The sequence below is a fragment of the Rhinatrema bivittatum genome, chromosome 4 (assembly GCF_901001135.1).
Source record: "Rhinatrema bivittatum chromosome 4, aRhiBiv1.1, whole genome shotgun sequence".
NCBI classification, from domain to species: Eukaryota; Metazoa; Chordata; class Amphibia; order Gymnophiona; family Rhinatrematidae; genus Rhinatrema; species Rhinatrema bivittatum.
In genome coordinates, this window is record NC_042618.1 from 185,295,862 (window position 1) to 185,312,311 (window position 16,450).

General features: G+C 44.9%; 1 protein-coding gene across 1 annotated transcript in view; it reads right to left on the reverse strand.

Moving 5' to 3' along the window:
- Positions 1–1,929: 1,929 nt before the first annotated feature.
- The window catches only part of PSMD12 (proteasome 26S subunit, non-ATPase 12), a 48,536-nt gene continuing 34,015 nt past the window's right edge, over positions 1,930–16,450 (reverse strand). The window contains exons 8-11 of the mRNA XM_029599345.1: positions 13,256–13,368; positions 12,796–12,970; positions 11,537–11,614; positions 1,930–2,544 (exon numbers count right to left, since the gene is read on the reverse strand). Coding sequence (XP_029455205.1) covers positions 2,335–2,544; positions 11,537–11,614; positions 12,796–12,970; positions 13,256–13,368 — 576 coding nt within the window. The 3' untranslated portion in view covers positions 1,930–2,334. The remainder of the gene's footprint in view (positions 2,545–11,536; positions 11,615–12,795; positions 12,971–13,255; positions 13,369–16,450) is intronic.

The window sequence follows — 16,450 nt, forward strand, 5'->3', positions numbered from 1 at the left end:
ACGAACCAGTTAGGGGAGCTCCAAAACCAGGTAAAGACATCTGACGGGTCTTCCTCTAGTCCCATTCCTGCACCATACTTGGAAGGCCAAGTTCAGTAAAAGCAGCCGGAGATACCACTCCCTGAGCCTCCAAGCAGCACTGACAAGTTAGGGGGAATGCCTGACTATGGCTCGCAGCACAAAGGTAAGCACCTACTAGCAGCACACTCCCAAGGCGTCTGACAATGGTGTGCCCAGCTGCACACCCACACAAGCAAATGTGGACAGGGCACCCAAAAACAAGGTCTGTTCCAACAAGTGTCCAAAATATAGGCACACAATACGTGGTTCAAGTAGGCGCCACCTGAGTGCACACCCAGACACGCAAGCATGAACAGACGTCAGACACTTTTTCAGCAGACTCGTGAGCAGAAAAGCACACAAACGCCATCATGGCCTACCACATGGTGTGTAAGCAGAGCCTGAGAGTGGGGCCTAGCCAAAAGGTAGCTCAACCCACCAGGCTGCTACGACTTCCCAAGCTCCCTCGGTGGCAGGAATGGACATCGGATTGGCACGCTGAGGCTCAGAAATCCTCATTCCTTTCCTTTTTTTTTTTTTAAATTGAAAACTCTTTACCTGAGCTCAGACCTTCTCGGCAGAGTATAGAGTCAGTCTCCAGCTGCGGGGCAAGACTGCAAAGGCCTTCCCCCGCTGTGCTTGGCTTCCTGTACCCGGTAGCTTCGCAGCCGTTTCTTCCTCTACAGCTAAGTCCATGCTGGAAAACCAGCTACATAAACGAGGCACTCTGAGGGAGGGATCTACAGATATCACCTCAGGAAAACTCGACTGAAGGAGGGACCATAAGGTATCACCACAGGAGAGCGGGGCAAATTAATTCCCTCCTTTTTCTTTAAAACAATCCCCATTAGGGAGATGCATGACTACCATTTGCTGGCGATGGAGAATACAGGTGGGCTGATGTCAGTGCAAGGGTATATATGCAATGTGACGTCAGCTTTGCTCCATCTCCATAAGCTGGTAGAGGTGCATAACCCACTGTCTGAATGCTAAGAAACATGTAAAATTTGTGACTGTTAACTAAAAGTCTGAGCCAAATGCATTTGTCAGTCTCTACTAGCTAGCATGGATTAATTAAAAATCACTTTTTTTTTTTTTTTAAGAATAAATTAATACTTTTACAATATAATTACACACAATCTAGAAAATTAGGGCACCAAAAAAAGTAGCCCATATTGTTATTAATTTTACCAAACTATGTTATGGTACATGTCAATCTGAATTTGTTTTATAGAACTGAATTTTAACTGGAAGGGGGTCAAAATAAATAAATAAAAATAATGGATTTGCAAAGAATTATGTTCATATTCTTGGCCCCTAAGGTCCCTTAGAACTACAAGACTTGGAAAGTCTTTTGTGCAAAACCCAAGTTTCGAGGAAGGAGGGCAAAGTTCTACAGCTTTTACATGTCTTAGGTGAACTCAAATAAGTACTTCAAGCTACAAAGAATGAAATGTGTAGTCTAAATCTTACCTTAATTTTTTTTTCTAATTCTAGGAAAAATCAGAGGGCAGTTTCTCAAGCTCTTAGAGAACAACAACTTGTGTGATATTCACTAGAGAATTATTTAGCAGCATTTTTCACTGCAAAATATTAAGCCCACATTATCTTTCATTACTTGCCTAATCAAGATGTTCTACTAAGGACATCACTAGCCACTCTCAGCAGTAGCTTTCACAAGTACATGTACATCCCAACTGAGAAACCAGTCATGCTACTGTCCTCTGTATAGAAGCTCCTCTGAAAAGGATTCTGAAATTGCCAATATATAGCTCAGGTGCGACAAGAAAAGAAAAGAAGTGTAATAAAATGGCAAATATAAAAGGATCATTAACTTGCCAATATTAGTTTTTTTTCTTGCTACACAATACAATGAATCATGTTTTTTACATTACCCGACATTTTATTTGTTAAAATAACCAGCCAGAATACTACAGACTAACCCCCCACCCTTCCATTCTGTCCTCAGAAACAGAAGTAACTATGAAAACAAATGTTTAAAAAAAAAAAAAGTGCTACAGTAGAAAAATCTAGTGGGGATAAGTCACAAAACAACTGTTGGTTACAGAGTCAATAATACAGTTGTAATTTAGTAACTCTCATGGGGGGGAGCAATCAGTTTTAAACAAAGAGTAGTTACTGAAATGCAAAAGGTCAACAAAACTTCAAAAAACAAAATTTTGAGACAAGGGAAAAATGTATACTAGTTTGTACAGTCTTTCTAGGACTACAGTTTTAAATGCCTTCTTTAAAAGCACTCAGGTGAGGAGTCCTTTACTGCAGATTATGTATCATTTCCTCTTTGGCTATGAGATGTGTTGTTTTGTTCACTAATGCCATCAAAGAGTTCAGTTTCTGACTCCAGTCATTTAGGATATCATTTGGGTCCTTAGGTCTCTGGAAATTGATAATTCCCGCCAACCTGTCAACTTTAGCAAAAATGGTCTTGTTCACTACCAAGTTAGACAGGAACTCCTCAGACTCCTGTAAGGGAGTAAAACAAAACATTTTATTGCAATAGTCTACAAAGAAAAAATAGCCATTAACCCAACCCCCCTCCCCAAAAATGGCTCAATGTCCATTCTGTGCAGTCATGCAAAGTGACCTGGGTTGAATTCCTTACTCAGCTGGGGCTCAGGATGCTGCAGATGCAGTGTTCACAGGCCCTGGGAGGAGGGAGTCTGTCACTGTGCAATAGCAACACCTAATGGCCAGATTTAGGGGTCCATGACTGCAGAGTTCTGGAAGGAATTCTGGTGCATGGATCTGAGCCGAGCACTATCACTGCAATGATTGAACCAAAATAAGTTGAAGGAGGATATTAAAGAGGAAAAAAAAAAAAACCCCAACCCTCAGGCAGTTGTGAATGAAGGCTTATGGTGCTAGATCTCAGCCCCTGTTCCAATTGAACTGGAGGCTCAACAGTAAGAGGAGGAAACTGTGGGATCAAAACAAAAAATAAAAAATTACCCACCACTGACAACCAGAGCAAAAATAGACATGCACACTATGGGGCCGATTTACCAAGCTTTTTCCTCTAAAGACAAAAAGAATGGGAAAAAGCATTAATAAACCAGGCCCTGCATGTTGTTCTATTTATTTTTCAGTACAGGGGAGGAAAAAAAAAAAAAGGGCACCACACCAGTCAGGCAATACTGTGTGCAATATTTACACATAAAACTCCTGAACTAGTCAATTTGGTGTTTACAAATATACAAGATCCCATACCCTGGCCAGCATTTGTTGCCAAATGACATCCTAGATATGATGAAATACCTTCACACTATTCGGTGTGTCAAACTGTACTAGAACTAGGGGCACACCATGCAGCTAATAGGTAGCACATTTAAAACAAAACCACAGAAATTTTTTTTTCATTCAGTGTTCAATGAAACTGTAGAATTTATTGCCAAAACAGGTGGTGAAAGCAGTTAGCATAGCCAAGTTCCTGGAGAAAGAGTCCATAAACCATTATTAGCCTTGTAGACTTGAGGAAAGATGCTGCTCATCCTGGTTATGAGCAAAATGGATTGGATCTAGTCTTTAGGATCTACAGGTAAATAGTGAACTGGATTGGCCAATGTTGGAGACAGGATGCTGGTCTGATCCAATATGGCGTTTCTTAAAACTGCCATTTTCAAAAATTTCTAGCCCAATTCAACATAAGAAAAACACATAATTCAAGAAAGTGTAATCTATACTAAAAGACACATCCCAACATCCAGTGCTCACAGAAAATTTTATATAGGCTGAAAAAATAAAATGGAGAAATTACTTACCTGATAATTTCGTTTTCCTTAGTGCAGACAGATGGACTCAGGACCAATGGGTATAGTATACTCCTGATAGCAGTTGGAGATGGATCAGATTTCAATTTGACGTCAGCCCTAGTACATATACCCCTGCAGTAAGTGCAGCTCTTCATTATTCTCCTTGAAAAGCATTGTGGATATATGCATGGCTGAATAATTTGAATAACTTGATTAACTTTATAACTTGGTTAACTTAATTAATTTGAACTGGTTGAACTGGCTATAGCTGGAGACCGCCAGTGCCCTCAACCGAGAAATGTCGACACCAGGTAGGATGGGTGTCCTAGATAGAAACATAGAAACATAGAAATGACGGCAGAAGAAGACCAAATGGCCCATCCAGTCTGCCCAGCAAGCTTCCCTCTTTTCTTCTCCCATACTTATCTGTTTCTCTTAGCTCTTGGTTCTAATTCCCTTCCACCCCCGCCATTAATGTAGAGAGCGGTGGAGGAGCTGCATCCAAGTGAAATATCTAGCTTGATTAGTTAGAGGTAGTAGGAGTAGTAACCGCCGCAATAAGCAAGCTACACCCATGCTTATTTGTTTTTACCCAGATTATGTTATACAGCCCTTATTGGTTGTTTATCTTCTCCCCTGCCGTTGAAGCAGAGAGCTATGCTGGAAATTCGTGATGTATCAGTCTTTCTCCCATGCCGTTGAAGTAGAGAGCCATGCTGGATATGCGTCGAGAGTGAAGTATCAGGTACATTTGGTTTGGGGTAGTAACCGCCGTAACAAGCCAGCTACTCCCCGCTTTGTGAGTGCGAACCCTTTTTTCTTCTCCCCTGCCGTTTAAGCAGAGAGCTCTGCTGGATGTGTGAAGTAACTGTTTTTCATTTCCCCTGCTGTTGAAGCAGAGAACTATGCTGGATATGCATTGAAAGTGAAGTATAAGAATGGAGTGATCAAGCTAGTTGAAAGGCATCAGGAATAGAGGAAGGTGGAGGTAGTAATTTGGATATTTGGTTTGGGGTAGTAACCGCCGTAACAAGCCAGCTACTCCCGTCTTTGTGAGTGCAAATCCTTTTTTCCACATTTCCTCTTGCTGTTGAATCTTAGAGTGATGTTGGAGTCACAGTAACCATGTGTATGTTTATTGACTAAGGGTATTGTCTCCAGGCAGTAGCCATCATTCTGGCGAGTCACCCACTCTTCATTGGCGGCCTCTTGACTTTATGGATCCACAGTGTTTATCCCACGCCCCTTTGAAGTCCTTCACAGTTCTGGTCTTCACCACTTCCTCCGGAAGGGCATTCCAGGCATCCACCACCCTCTCCGTGAAGAAATACTTCCTGACATTGGTTCTGAATCTTCCTCCCTGGAGCTTCAAATCGTGACCCCTGGTTCTGCTGATTTTTTTCTTATGGTAAAGGTTTGTCGTTGCCTTTGGATCATTAAAACCTTTCAAGTATCTGAAAGTCTGTATCATATCACCTCTGCTCCTCCTTTCCTCCAGGGTGTACATATTTAGATTCTTCAATCTCTCCTCGTACGTCATGCGATGAAGATCCTCCACCTTCCTGGTCGCCCTTCTCTGTACCGCTTCCATCTTGTCTTTGTCTTTTTGTAGATACGGTCTCCAGAACTGAACACAGTACTCCAGGTGAGGCCTCACCAAGGACCTGTACAAGGGAATAATCACTTCCCTTTTCTTACTCGATATTCCTCTCTCTATGCAGCCCAGCATTCTTCTGGCTTTTGCTATCGCCTTGTCGCATTGTTTCGCAGACTTCATATCATTAGACACTATCACCCCAAGGTCCCTCTCCTGCTCCGTGCACGTCAGCCTTTCCCCCCCCCCCATCGAATACAGTTCATTCGGATTTCCGCTCCCCATATGCATGACTTTGCACTTCTTGGCATTGAATCTCAGCTGCCATATCTTCGACCACTCTTCCAGTTTCCTTAGATCCCGTCTCATTCTCTCCACTCCTTCCGGCGTGTCCACTCTGTTGCAGATCTTAGTGTCATCCGCAAAAAGACAAACCTTACCTTCTATCCCGTCCGCAATGTCGCTCACAAAGATAGGAAGGAAAGCATGGCTTACCCGTGAATCACTTGCTCCCGGGGATGTCCCCCGAGAATTCCATGAGTAACGGCAGCCATCGGTGGGATGCTGGGTCCATCTGTCTACACTAAGGAAAACGAAATTACCAGGTAAGTACTTTCTCCACTTCCTAGCGTGTAGCAGATGGACTCAGGACCAATGGGATATATAAAAGCTACTCCCGAACCGGGTGGGGGCTGCCCGTGACCCACTTAGTACTGCCCTTGCAAATGCTGTGTCCTCCCGAGCCTCAACATCCAGGAGAAGGTGTAGATGGAGGACCCTGCAGATCTCGGCGGGTGACAGCATCTCGTCTTCCGCCCAGGACACTGCCTGGGCTCTAGTAGAATTGGCCTTGACTTGTAAAGGAGGTGGCTTGCCTGCTTCTACGTAGGCCGCCTTGATGATTTCTTTGATCCAGCGGGCTATGGTTGCTCGCGAGGCCGCTTCCCCTTGCTTCTTCCCACTGTGAAGGACAACTAGATGGATTCCGACCTTTCCAGATATCGGACTCGGAGCTTGCCGACATTGAGATGGCCGTAGACGTCGAGCCTCTTCCCAATTCTTATGCTTATCCGGCGATGGTAGTGAGATGGAAGTGAGACACCACTTTGGGGAGGAATGATGGCACTGTGCGTAACTGGATGGTTCCTGGGGTGAGTCTGAGGAACGGCTCTCAGCAGGAAAGTGCTTGTTGCTCAGACATTTTTTTTAATTTAGATTTATATTCCGCTTTTCGCACTTTTTTTTTTTAGCGCTTCAAAGTGGATTACATTCAGGTACTGTAGGTATTTCCCTGTCCCAAGAGGGCTTACAATCTAAGTTTGTACCTGAGGCAATGGAGGGTAAAGTGACTCCTCCACTCCATATACAGGCCGAACAGACTGCCAGCAGGAAGGCTGTCTTCAGTGTTAATAGTTGGAGAGACAGGCCACAGAGAGGTCTGAAGGAGGTTCCTGCTAGGAAATCTAGGACCAGGCTGAGGTTCCAAAGAGGCACCGGCCACTTCAGGGGTGGTCGGATCTGCTTGACTCCTTTCAGAAATCTGGAGACATCCGGGTGAGAGACTATGCCGCCACCCTCGCTCTTGGTTCCGTAGCATGACAATGCGGCCACCTGTACCTTGATGGAGTTGAGGGATAATCACTCCTGTAGGCTGTTCTGCAGGAATTCCAAAATCGCAGGAATTTTGACTGAGCGTGGTATGATGTCGCGGTCCTCACACCAGGCTTCGAATACTCTCCAAATCCTTATGTATGTTAGGGATGTGGAGAACTTGTGTGCTTGGAGTAGGGTGTCAATTACAGTCCCCGAGTATCCGCTCTTCCTTAGGCGAGTCCTCTCAATGGCCAGACCGTAAGAGAGAATCGAGCTAGATCCTCGTGGAGGATCGGTCCCTGTGTGGAGGTAGTGGAAGGGGGCTCCCTGTCAGCAATCTTCGCATGTCTGCGTACCACGGTCTTCTTGGCCAGTCCGGGGCCACTAGAAGTACTGGTCCCCTGTGGTGTTCTATCTTGTGGATGATTGCACCCAATAGGGGCCACAGCGGGAAGGCATATAACAGTCTCCTGTGGCCAGGTCTGTACCAGGGTATCGATTCCCTGGGACTGGGGTTCCCATCTGTGGCTGAAGAAACTGGGTACTTGGGCGTTGGACCAGTTTGCCAGGAGGTCCATGGTTGGTGTTCCCCAATGGTTTACTATCAATAGGAATGCTGTGGTAGACAGTCTCCATTCTCCTGGACCTAGACTTTCTCTGCTGAGGTAGTCCACAGCGACATTGTCTTTCCTGGCGATGTGGACGGCTGAGATCTCTTGCAGATTCACTTCCGCCCATGACATTAGGATGTCTATTTCCAGAGACACCTGTTGGCTTCTGGTTCCTCCCTGACGGTTGATGTAGGCCACTGTTGTGACATTGTCCGACATTACTCTGACCACTCTGCCTCGGAGTCTGTGATCGAACCGTAGGCAGGCTAGTCTTCTAGGTGATTGATGTTCCATCCAGACTCTTCTTCATTCCATTGCCCTTGGGTGGTTAGCTCCTGGCAGTGTGCTCCCCATCCTCGTAGGCTGGCATCTGTGGTGAGTAGGATCCAGGTTGGTGAGGATAGTCTCGTTCCCTGGCTCAGATGGCCTTCTTGTAGCCACCATCGTAGTTGGGCCCGAACTCTGTCCGGGAGCTGAAGACATACCATGTAGTTCTGGGACAGTGGATTCCATCGTGATAGTAGTGAGTGTTGTGGGAGTCTCATGTGAGCTCGTGCCCATGGCACTACTTCCAGTATGGATGCCATGAGGCCGAGGACTTGTAGGTAATCCCATGCTGTGTGGCAAAGTTCGCGCAACAGGGTTCGTAACTGGGTCATCATTTTTTATCTCCTTGTCGGTGTCAGGATGACCTTGTCTTGTTTGGTGTCAAGCCAGACTCCCAAGTATTCTAGGGATTGGGAGGGCTGCAGCCAGCTCTTGTTTATGCTGACCACCCACCCGAGGCTCTCCAGTAGAGTTTTCACTCTGTTGGTTGCCTGTTTGTTTCTGTCTGGGGATTTCACCCTGATCAGCCAATCGTCTAGATAAGGGTGCACGCGGATTCCTTCCTTCCTCAGTGTTGCTGACCACCACCACTATGATCTTGGTGAACGTCCGGGGTGCAGTGGCTAACCCGAAAGGTAGTGCCCGGAACTGGTAGTGACGGCTCAGGATTGAGAAGCATAGAAAACGCTGATGCTCTTGATGGATCGGAATGTGTAGGTAGGCCTCCGACAGATCCAGGGATGTAAGGAACTCCCAATTGTATCGCCCTTATTACCGAGCATAGGGTTTCCATGCGGAAGAGAGGGATCTTCAGGTGACTGTTGACTACCTTAAGGTCCAGGATGGGTCTGAACGTTCCTTCTTTTTTGGGGACGATAAAATAGATGGAATAATGTCCAGTATTTATTTGTTGTGGAGGCACCGGTGTTATTGCCTCTAAGGCTAGCAATCTGGTCAGTGTAGCTTCCACTGCCATCCTCTTGGAAGGGTTGTGGCAGGGAGATTCCACAAACTTGTCCGGAGGGAAGTGGTAGAAATCCAGGTAATATCCCTCTCGAATGATGGATAGGACCCACTTGTCCGAAGTTCTCTCGACCCATCTTTGGTAGAATAGGGCCCTATGGCTTCTTCCTTTGGACGGGTCAGCTGATTTTCATTGTGGGGTGCGGCTGGGGCCTGAGCCCGAGCTGGCTCCCCTTTTGTTATGCTTGTTCCAAAAAGAATGGCTCCGGCCTGCGGGGTGGGCTGCTTGATATGTGCTTCTATATGGGTTGAAGTGATGTGATCCTCTGCCCCTGGAGGTTCGGGGGAAGGATCGCTGGTTTCTCCTATTCCTGTCCTCCGGTAGCCGCGGCAGTGGGGACTCGCCCCATTTGTTGGCTAGTTTCTCTAGTTCGCTTCTGAACAGGAGTGTTCCCTTGAAAGGCATCCTTGTGAGTCTCGTTTTGGAGGATGTGTCGGCCAACCAGTTTCAGAGCCAGATTTGTCTTCTGGCTGCCACGGTGGATGACATTCCTCTAGCTGAGATGAGTACCAGGTCAGAAGTGGCGTCCGCAAGGAATGATACTGCTGGTTCCAGGGCCTCCCCAGGAGCGTTGTTCCTGGTCTGTGCTAAGCAGGCGCGTGTCACCATGGCACAGCAGGCCGCAATCTGTAAAGTCATAGCGGAGACGTCAAAGGACTGTGAGGATAGATTCCAGACGTCTGTCTTGAGCATCCTTGAGTGCTGCTCCTCCCTCCACTGGGATAGTAGTGTGCTTCGAGACCGTGCAGACCATGGCGTCCACTTTCGGACATGCCAGGAGATCTTTGGCGGCTGGGTCCAGAGGGTACATGGTTGCCAGATCCCGGCCTCCTTTGAACGTAGTTTCTGGGGCATCCCATTCCAGGTCAATTAGTTGCTGGATGGCGTGTAATAGTGGGAAATGGCGGGAGGTCTGACGGAGTCCCTTAAGTAGTGGGTACGTCTTAGGTTCCCCCCAGGCACTTGTGCCTGGGATAGCAAGCTCTTTTAAGCTGTGTTTGACCAGGTCTGGAAGCTCGTCCTTGGTGAAGAAGCGTCTCATGGTTCGGAGGGGCTCTGTCCACGGAGGGAGTTCCCCTTCCTCCAGGGGTTCTGAATCCTCAGAGTTGTCAGTATCCCCCCGAAGGTGGAGCTTCTGGGTGCTGGGATCACTTCCCTGGGCATAGAGGGACCCGGGATGTTAAGGTCCTCTGGTGGAGCCTGTGGCCGAATAATAGGGGGCCCTGGTTGCATGTGGATGAAGGTATGCAGACCTTTGAAGAATTCCACCCAGGAGAAAGCCGCTGGGTCTAGACTACGGGGCGCCATGTCCCTGGGGAGTCCCGTTTGAGGGGGAGTCCCCGCTGTGCAGTGCTAGGTCCAGCGTACTGCTCAAAAGGCTGGAACCTGGTACCGGCTGGGGAGGGCCATGAGTTGGATCCCCTAGGGCCTCTTCGCACTGTATACACAGGGCCGTGGCCTTCTCATGCTGCGCAGCTCTAATGTGGCATGCTGGGCAAAGGCCTGAGCTTTGAGTTTCTGTTCCGGTGGTGCCATGGTTTGCGCGTGTAAGAAACAATTGTGCGCTGTGGTGCGAAGTTGTGCGCGCAGATCGAAGTTATGCGCCCGGCACAGTAAGTGTGTGGCTATGCGCGTTGCTTGTGCGCACGGAACTTGGGCACGCGACGTTGTGCGCACAAGATATTTGTGCGCACAGCTCGCCTCTGTGTGCCCGAATCGGGACAGCAGACAGGGCGGCGAACAGATCAAAATGGTGACGGCGACCACGCGGACAATATGGCGACCACCTCGGAGGGTCTCCACGTGGGAGGACCCTCGGATCTGACCGGGGTCTAGCCCTGCTAGGGCAGATCAACCTGGTGGCACTGGTGCTGGCTAGCGACCTGTGCGCTTCGGAGACCGGAGACTTTTAAATAGATTTCTACCTTACCTTGTCTCAGTGCTTCCCGGTCTCATTCCGGGCAGTCTCCGGCTGCGGGGGGAGAGGGAAAATACCTTCACCGCCGCACTCGAAGTTGCACCCGCTGCCTCTCAGCCTCACCTGATGTCGGGGGCTAGGTCCTTGCCGAGGGTCAGCTGCTGGCCCGAGGCTTACCTCAGAAGGATTGCGGAAATCACCTCAGGAATTCCTAACTGGGGGAGGGACCCAATGGGTGTCACTCCAGGAGAACGGGGCTCCTCTGTAGAGGTAAGATTTCTTCTTATTTTGGTTTTCTTTGGTAAATTTATTCTAACGCTGTGCGAGCGAGCACAGAGTCCCTAACTGCTATGGAGACGGAAAATACTGAAGAGCTGCACTTCCTGCAGGGGTATATGTACTAGGGCTAACGTCAGTTTGAAATCTGATCCATCTCCAACTGCTAGCAGGAGTACACTATACCCCATTGGTCCTGAGTCCATCTGCTACACGCTAGGAAATTTATATTTTTTGATTAAAAGTTGTAATAACTAGAGCTGCCATCATTTTATGTACAAGAGTCATTTTTACCATGTTTGCCCCTTTCTGTGACCAGAAAGACATGTAAGTATATTATCTAGACAATTATTCAGTACTTACATCAATAGATAGGTCCAGGAGCTGTGCCATTCTCTTCATTGTAATCCTTGTATAATACTTTGCCATTATTCTAATATTCTGGAATGGAAGCATACAGACAACAATGACTATCCTACACAAACTAAAGAAATCCAAAACTAAAGGTAGAGCACAAAATACTGGTTCTGCTGACCAGTCTGGAAGTGGATTCTTGGCCCAGGTCTTCTGTGGCATCCCCAGTCAGCCCAGAGAATAGAGGCTGCGTTTATAGCTCCTGGGAACCTGGGGTTATGGTCACAGTGATGTCTAGCAACTGGATCAATTTAAGACCCAATATTTGCAGGGTTTTGGAAGGAGTCCTGGTGCATGGGAACCCCTCCTTTCCCGAGGGCTGACTGGACTAAAATAACTTAGAAGGGGATATAAAATAAGGTGAAAGAATTCATAGGGAGTTGCTAAGGCAGGCTTATGGCATCAGATCCCAGCCTTGCTTCCAAATTCAGCTAGAAGCCCAGGAAGAGGAACAGCTGAACCAAACAAAACAAAAACAGTATTGATTTTACTTCAATACCCTTCTCTTAGTTTCAACTCTGATTGCAAGCTCTTCCAAGGAACATTTCATAAGCTACGAAAATGTTTAAAGCTATACATACTGCAATATTCCTGCCCAATGTATAAACCTCTATAGTGAAGGTTATATATAAATAGCAATTTTTTTTTTTTTAAAAAGAATGACAGAATCAAAAGCCAGTTCTTCAGTTAGACAATTCAAGAAATGAGGACAAACAGGTTATAAGTTTATGACCTGATCTCCAAGTTGGCATATAGGAAGTTTGTCCTCTTTTTCCACAGATTTATTTACTGAAAACGTCCCTAGCAATGTCCCATTTATACTAGCTCATACATACTACAAGGTTCTTATAATCTTGTCTGAATTACCCTCCAAAAGGTATCATACTCTCAGGGAGAAACAAAGGGTTGGAAAACTTAAGCATTGTCCCTTTTTATTTCTCAACAAGTAAAGTGCAGGGCCCCCCTTTAAAAAAAAAAAAACCCAAACAGCTTACAATAGAATGGATAGTAATACTGGTGCTTAGGACCAGCTGTCAACAGACAACCACCGGATGCACTGACCAATTACCTGCTAGCTCAATTTATTTCTAGTACGCACTTACACATGCAAATCTGTACTATAAAAGCCTCAAGCAGCTCAAACATCTGCCACCCAAAGGGCACATTTAACCTGGGAGGTTTCACTGCGGTCTCTGCAAAGCACTTACATGCTCTACCACCCTGTTCTTCAAATCTTTCCATCTTTTTTCCCCTTCCTCCGTATAACCAAAAACATCTGTAGCCATGCTATCAAGAGACCCTTCCCTCAGCTCCTTTCCGTAGTTTTCCACAAGGTTGGTCCAGCGCATCAGCTCCATAGTGGTGAAGAGCTTCAAGAGATCCCTGTAAATCAGAAAATCAAATTAATATCGTAAGCCAATAAAAAAGCATACATTCTAACACATGAACAGCAAGGATTGAAACACAAAAAGCAAAACAATTTTATCACTATTACTTGCTAAATATTACAGAGGAGGAAGGAAAATTAATGTTCTGTATGCTGAAAGTCCCAATTTATCAGATTTATTCAGATCCCACATCCCTTGAGAAAGCCCAGATCTGCTTTTAAAATAGGGGGGGAAAAAAAGTAAGAAACTACACCTATGCACAAAAGGCAAAAATACTCACTTGTATTTAGGTATATCTTCCAGCTTTTTATCACCATTTATTCTATGTACCAAATCTGACTGTTCATTGTCATAGGGAGCCAGAATAACATAAAGCACCACACTCTTTAGAGCCTAAATGAAGCAAAAGAATAAGAAATAAAATGGTAATGAATAGTTAGACAAAAAAAAAAAAAAAAAAAAGCCTGGTAGTATTGTTGCCAGCTGGGATTGGGAATCCTATGGAGGCAACATTAACAGCCACTGGAGTAGGGAGTCCCTGTCACTGCACAATGTCAACACCTAATGCTGGATTTTAGGTCTTCATTAACTAGATTCCAAATGGAGCCATGGGTTGAGGTATTGTAACGACAGGGCTAAGTTAAAAGGGGGTTATAAAAAAAAAAAAAAAGGGGGGGGGAGGGAAATCCCCCCCCTCCCTATTAGTTGCAAATGAGGGCTCATGGTACTATAGCCCAACAAAGACCTTTTCTGAAAAAAGCGAGAGGCAACTACCAGGCCACTAACGAAAATAAACAGCTGATTTTTTTTTTTTTTGCATCTTTTCCTCCCCGCAGCAGAGTTTCACCAAATATTAAGAATGTGTATATGCCAGCCCACTGGCAGTCCTTCAATATAACAACATAAGAATATCAAATTTTCCATACTGGGTCAGATCAAAAGATCCATCAAGCCCAGTATTCTGTTTCCAACAGTGGCTAATCCAAGTCACAAGTAACTGCCAAGTACCCAAACATTAGATTAATAAGCAATAGTAGTTTCTGATTTATTACTGTAATAGCAGTTTATGGATTTTTCCTCTAGGAACTTATCCAAACCTCTTTTAAACCCAGTTACACTAACTGCTGTAACCACATCCTCTGGCAATGAATTCCAGAGCTTAACTATGTGCTGAGTGAAAAAGAAAATCTTAGATTTGTTTTAAATGAGCTACTTGCTAACTTCATGGAGTGCCCCCTGGTCCTTATATTAACAGAGTAAATAATTGATTTACATTAACTTTTTCAAGTCCTTTCATGATTTTGTAGACTTCTATCATATTTCCCCCCCCCCCCCCCCAGCCTTCTCTTCTCCAAATTGAACAGCCTTAACTTCTTTAGCCTTTCCTCATAGGGAAGCTGTTCCATGTCCCTTAATTTGGTTGCTCTTCTCTGCACTTTTTGAGATGTGGTGACCAGAATTGCACACAATATTCAAGGTGCGGTCTCACAATGAAGCAATACAGAGGCATTATGACATCCTCTGTTTTATTTTCCATTCCCTTCCTAATAATTCCTAACATTAAGTTTGCTTTTTTGATCATCACAGCAACTGAGCCGACGATTTCAATGTATTATCCACTATGACGCCTAGATCTCTATCTTGGGTAGTACCTCCTAAGATAGAACCTAACAATGTAATTACAGCAAGGGTTATTTTTCCTTATATGCATCGCTTTGCACTTGTCCACATTAAATTTCATCTGCCATTTGGAAGCCCTATCTTCCAAGATCCTCCTGCAATGAATCACAATCCGTTTGAGATTTAACTACTCTGCATAATTTAGTGTCAACCGAATATTTGATCACCTCACTCGTTGTACCCCTTTCCAGATCATTTATAAGTATATTAAAAAGCACTGGTCCAAGTACAGATCCCTGAGGCACTCCACTGTTTACCTTTTTCCAGTGTGAAAACAGAGCATTTAATCCTACTCTGTTTCCTTTTAACCAATTTGCAAGCCACAAAAGGACATCACCTCCTATCCCATGACTTTTTAGTTTTCTTAGAAGCCTCTCGTGCGGGACTTTGTCGAACGCCTTCTGAAAATCCAAATATACCACATCTACTGGTTCACCTTTGTCCACGGTTATTCATCCCATCAAAAAAAAATGTAGGAGATTTGTGAGGCAATACTTCCCTTGGGTGAATCCATGTTGGCTGTACCCCATCAAGCCATGTCTACCTAAAATGTTTTGTGATTTTATTTTTTATAATAGTTTCCACAATTTTTCCTGGCACTGAAGTCAGGCTCACCAGCCTATAGTTTCCCGGATCACTCCTGAAGCCCTTTTTAAATATCAGGGTTACATTGGCCATCTTCCAATCTTCAGGTACATCAGATGATTTTAATGACAGGTTACAAATTAATTGAAAAGGTCTGAAATTTCATGTTTTTAGTTCTTTCAGAACTCTGGGGTGTATATCATCTGGTCCAGGTGATTTACTACTCTCAGTTTGTTAATCAAGCCTACCACTTTCTTCCAGGTTCCCCGTGATTTGGATCAGTTGATCTGAATCACCCATGCAAACTTTCTCCGGAATGGGTATCTTTCCGGCATCCTCTTCAGTAAACACCGAAGCAAACAAATCGTTTAATCATCCATCATCCAATGGTCCAACGACTCCCTTGCATGCTTACTGCTTCGATATATTTTAAAAAGTTTTTCTTGTGCGTTTTTGCATCTATAGCCAACTTCTTTTCAAATTCTCTTAGCCTGTCTTATCAATGTCTGACATTTAACTTGCCAATACTTATGCTTTATCCTATTTTCTTCTGTTGGATCCTTCTTGCAATTTTTGAATGAAGATCTTTTGGCTAAAATAGCCTCTTTCACCTCACCTTTTAACCATGCTGGTAATTGTTTTGCCTTCCTTCATAAGTGGAATACATTTGGACTGCGATTCTAAGATGGTTATTTATTTTTATTTATTTATTTATTACAATATTCACACCTGTTGCACACTTTTCACCTTTGTAGCTGCATCTTTCAGTTTTTTACTAGCTCTAACTTTTGAAAGTTTAGTGCTAGAGACATGGATTTACTTAGTATCCCCCATCCAGTCATTAATTCAGATTTGATCATATATTATGATCACTATTGCTAAGCAGCCCCACCACCATTACCTCTCTCATCAATTCCTGAGTTGCACTAAGAATAAGATCTAAAATTGCTCCCTCTCTCGTTGGTTCCTGAACCAATTGCTTCATAAAACTGTCATTTATTCCATCCAGGATCTTTATCTCTCTAGCTTCCCTAATTTCTCTTAGCATTTCACTGTTCATCTCACCATCTTGGCCAGGTGGATGGTAGTATACTCCTAGGACTATTCTCTCCAACACACAAGGGATTTCTACCCATAAAGAATTGATTGCCTATTGAGTCTCATGCAGGATGTTTATCCTGTTGGACTCTATGCCATCCCGGACATAAAG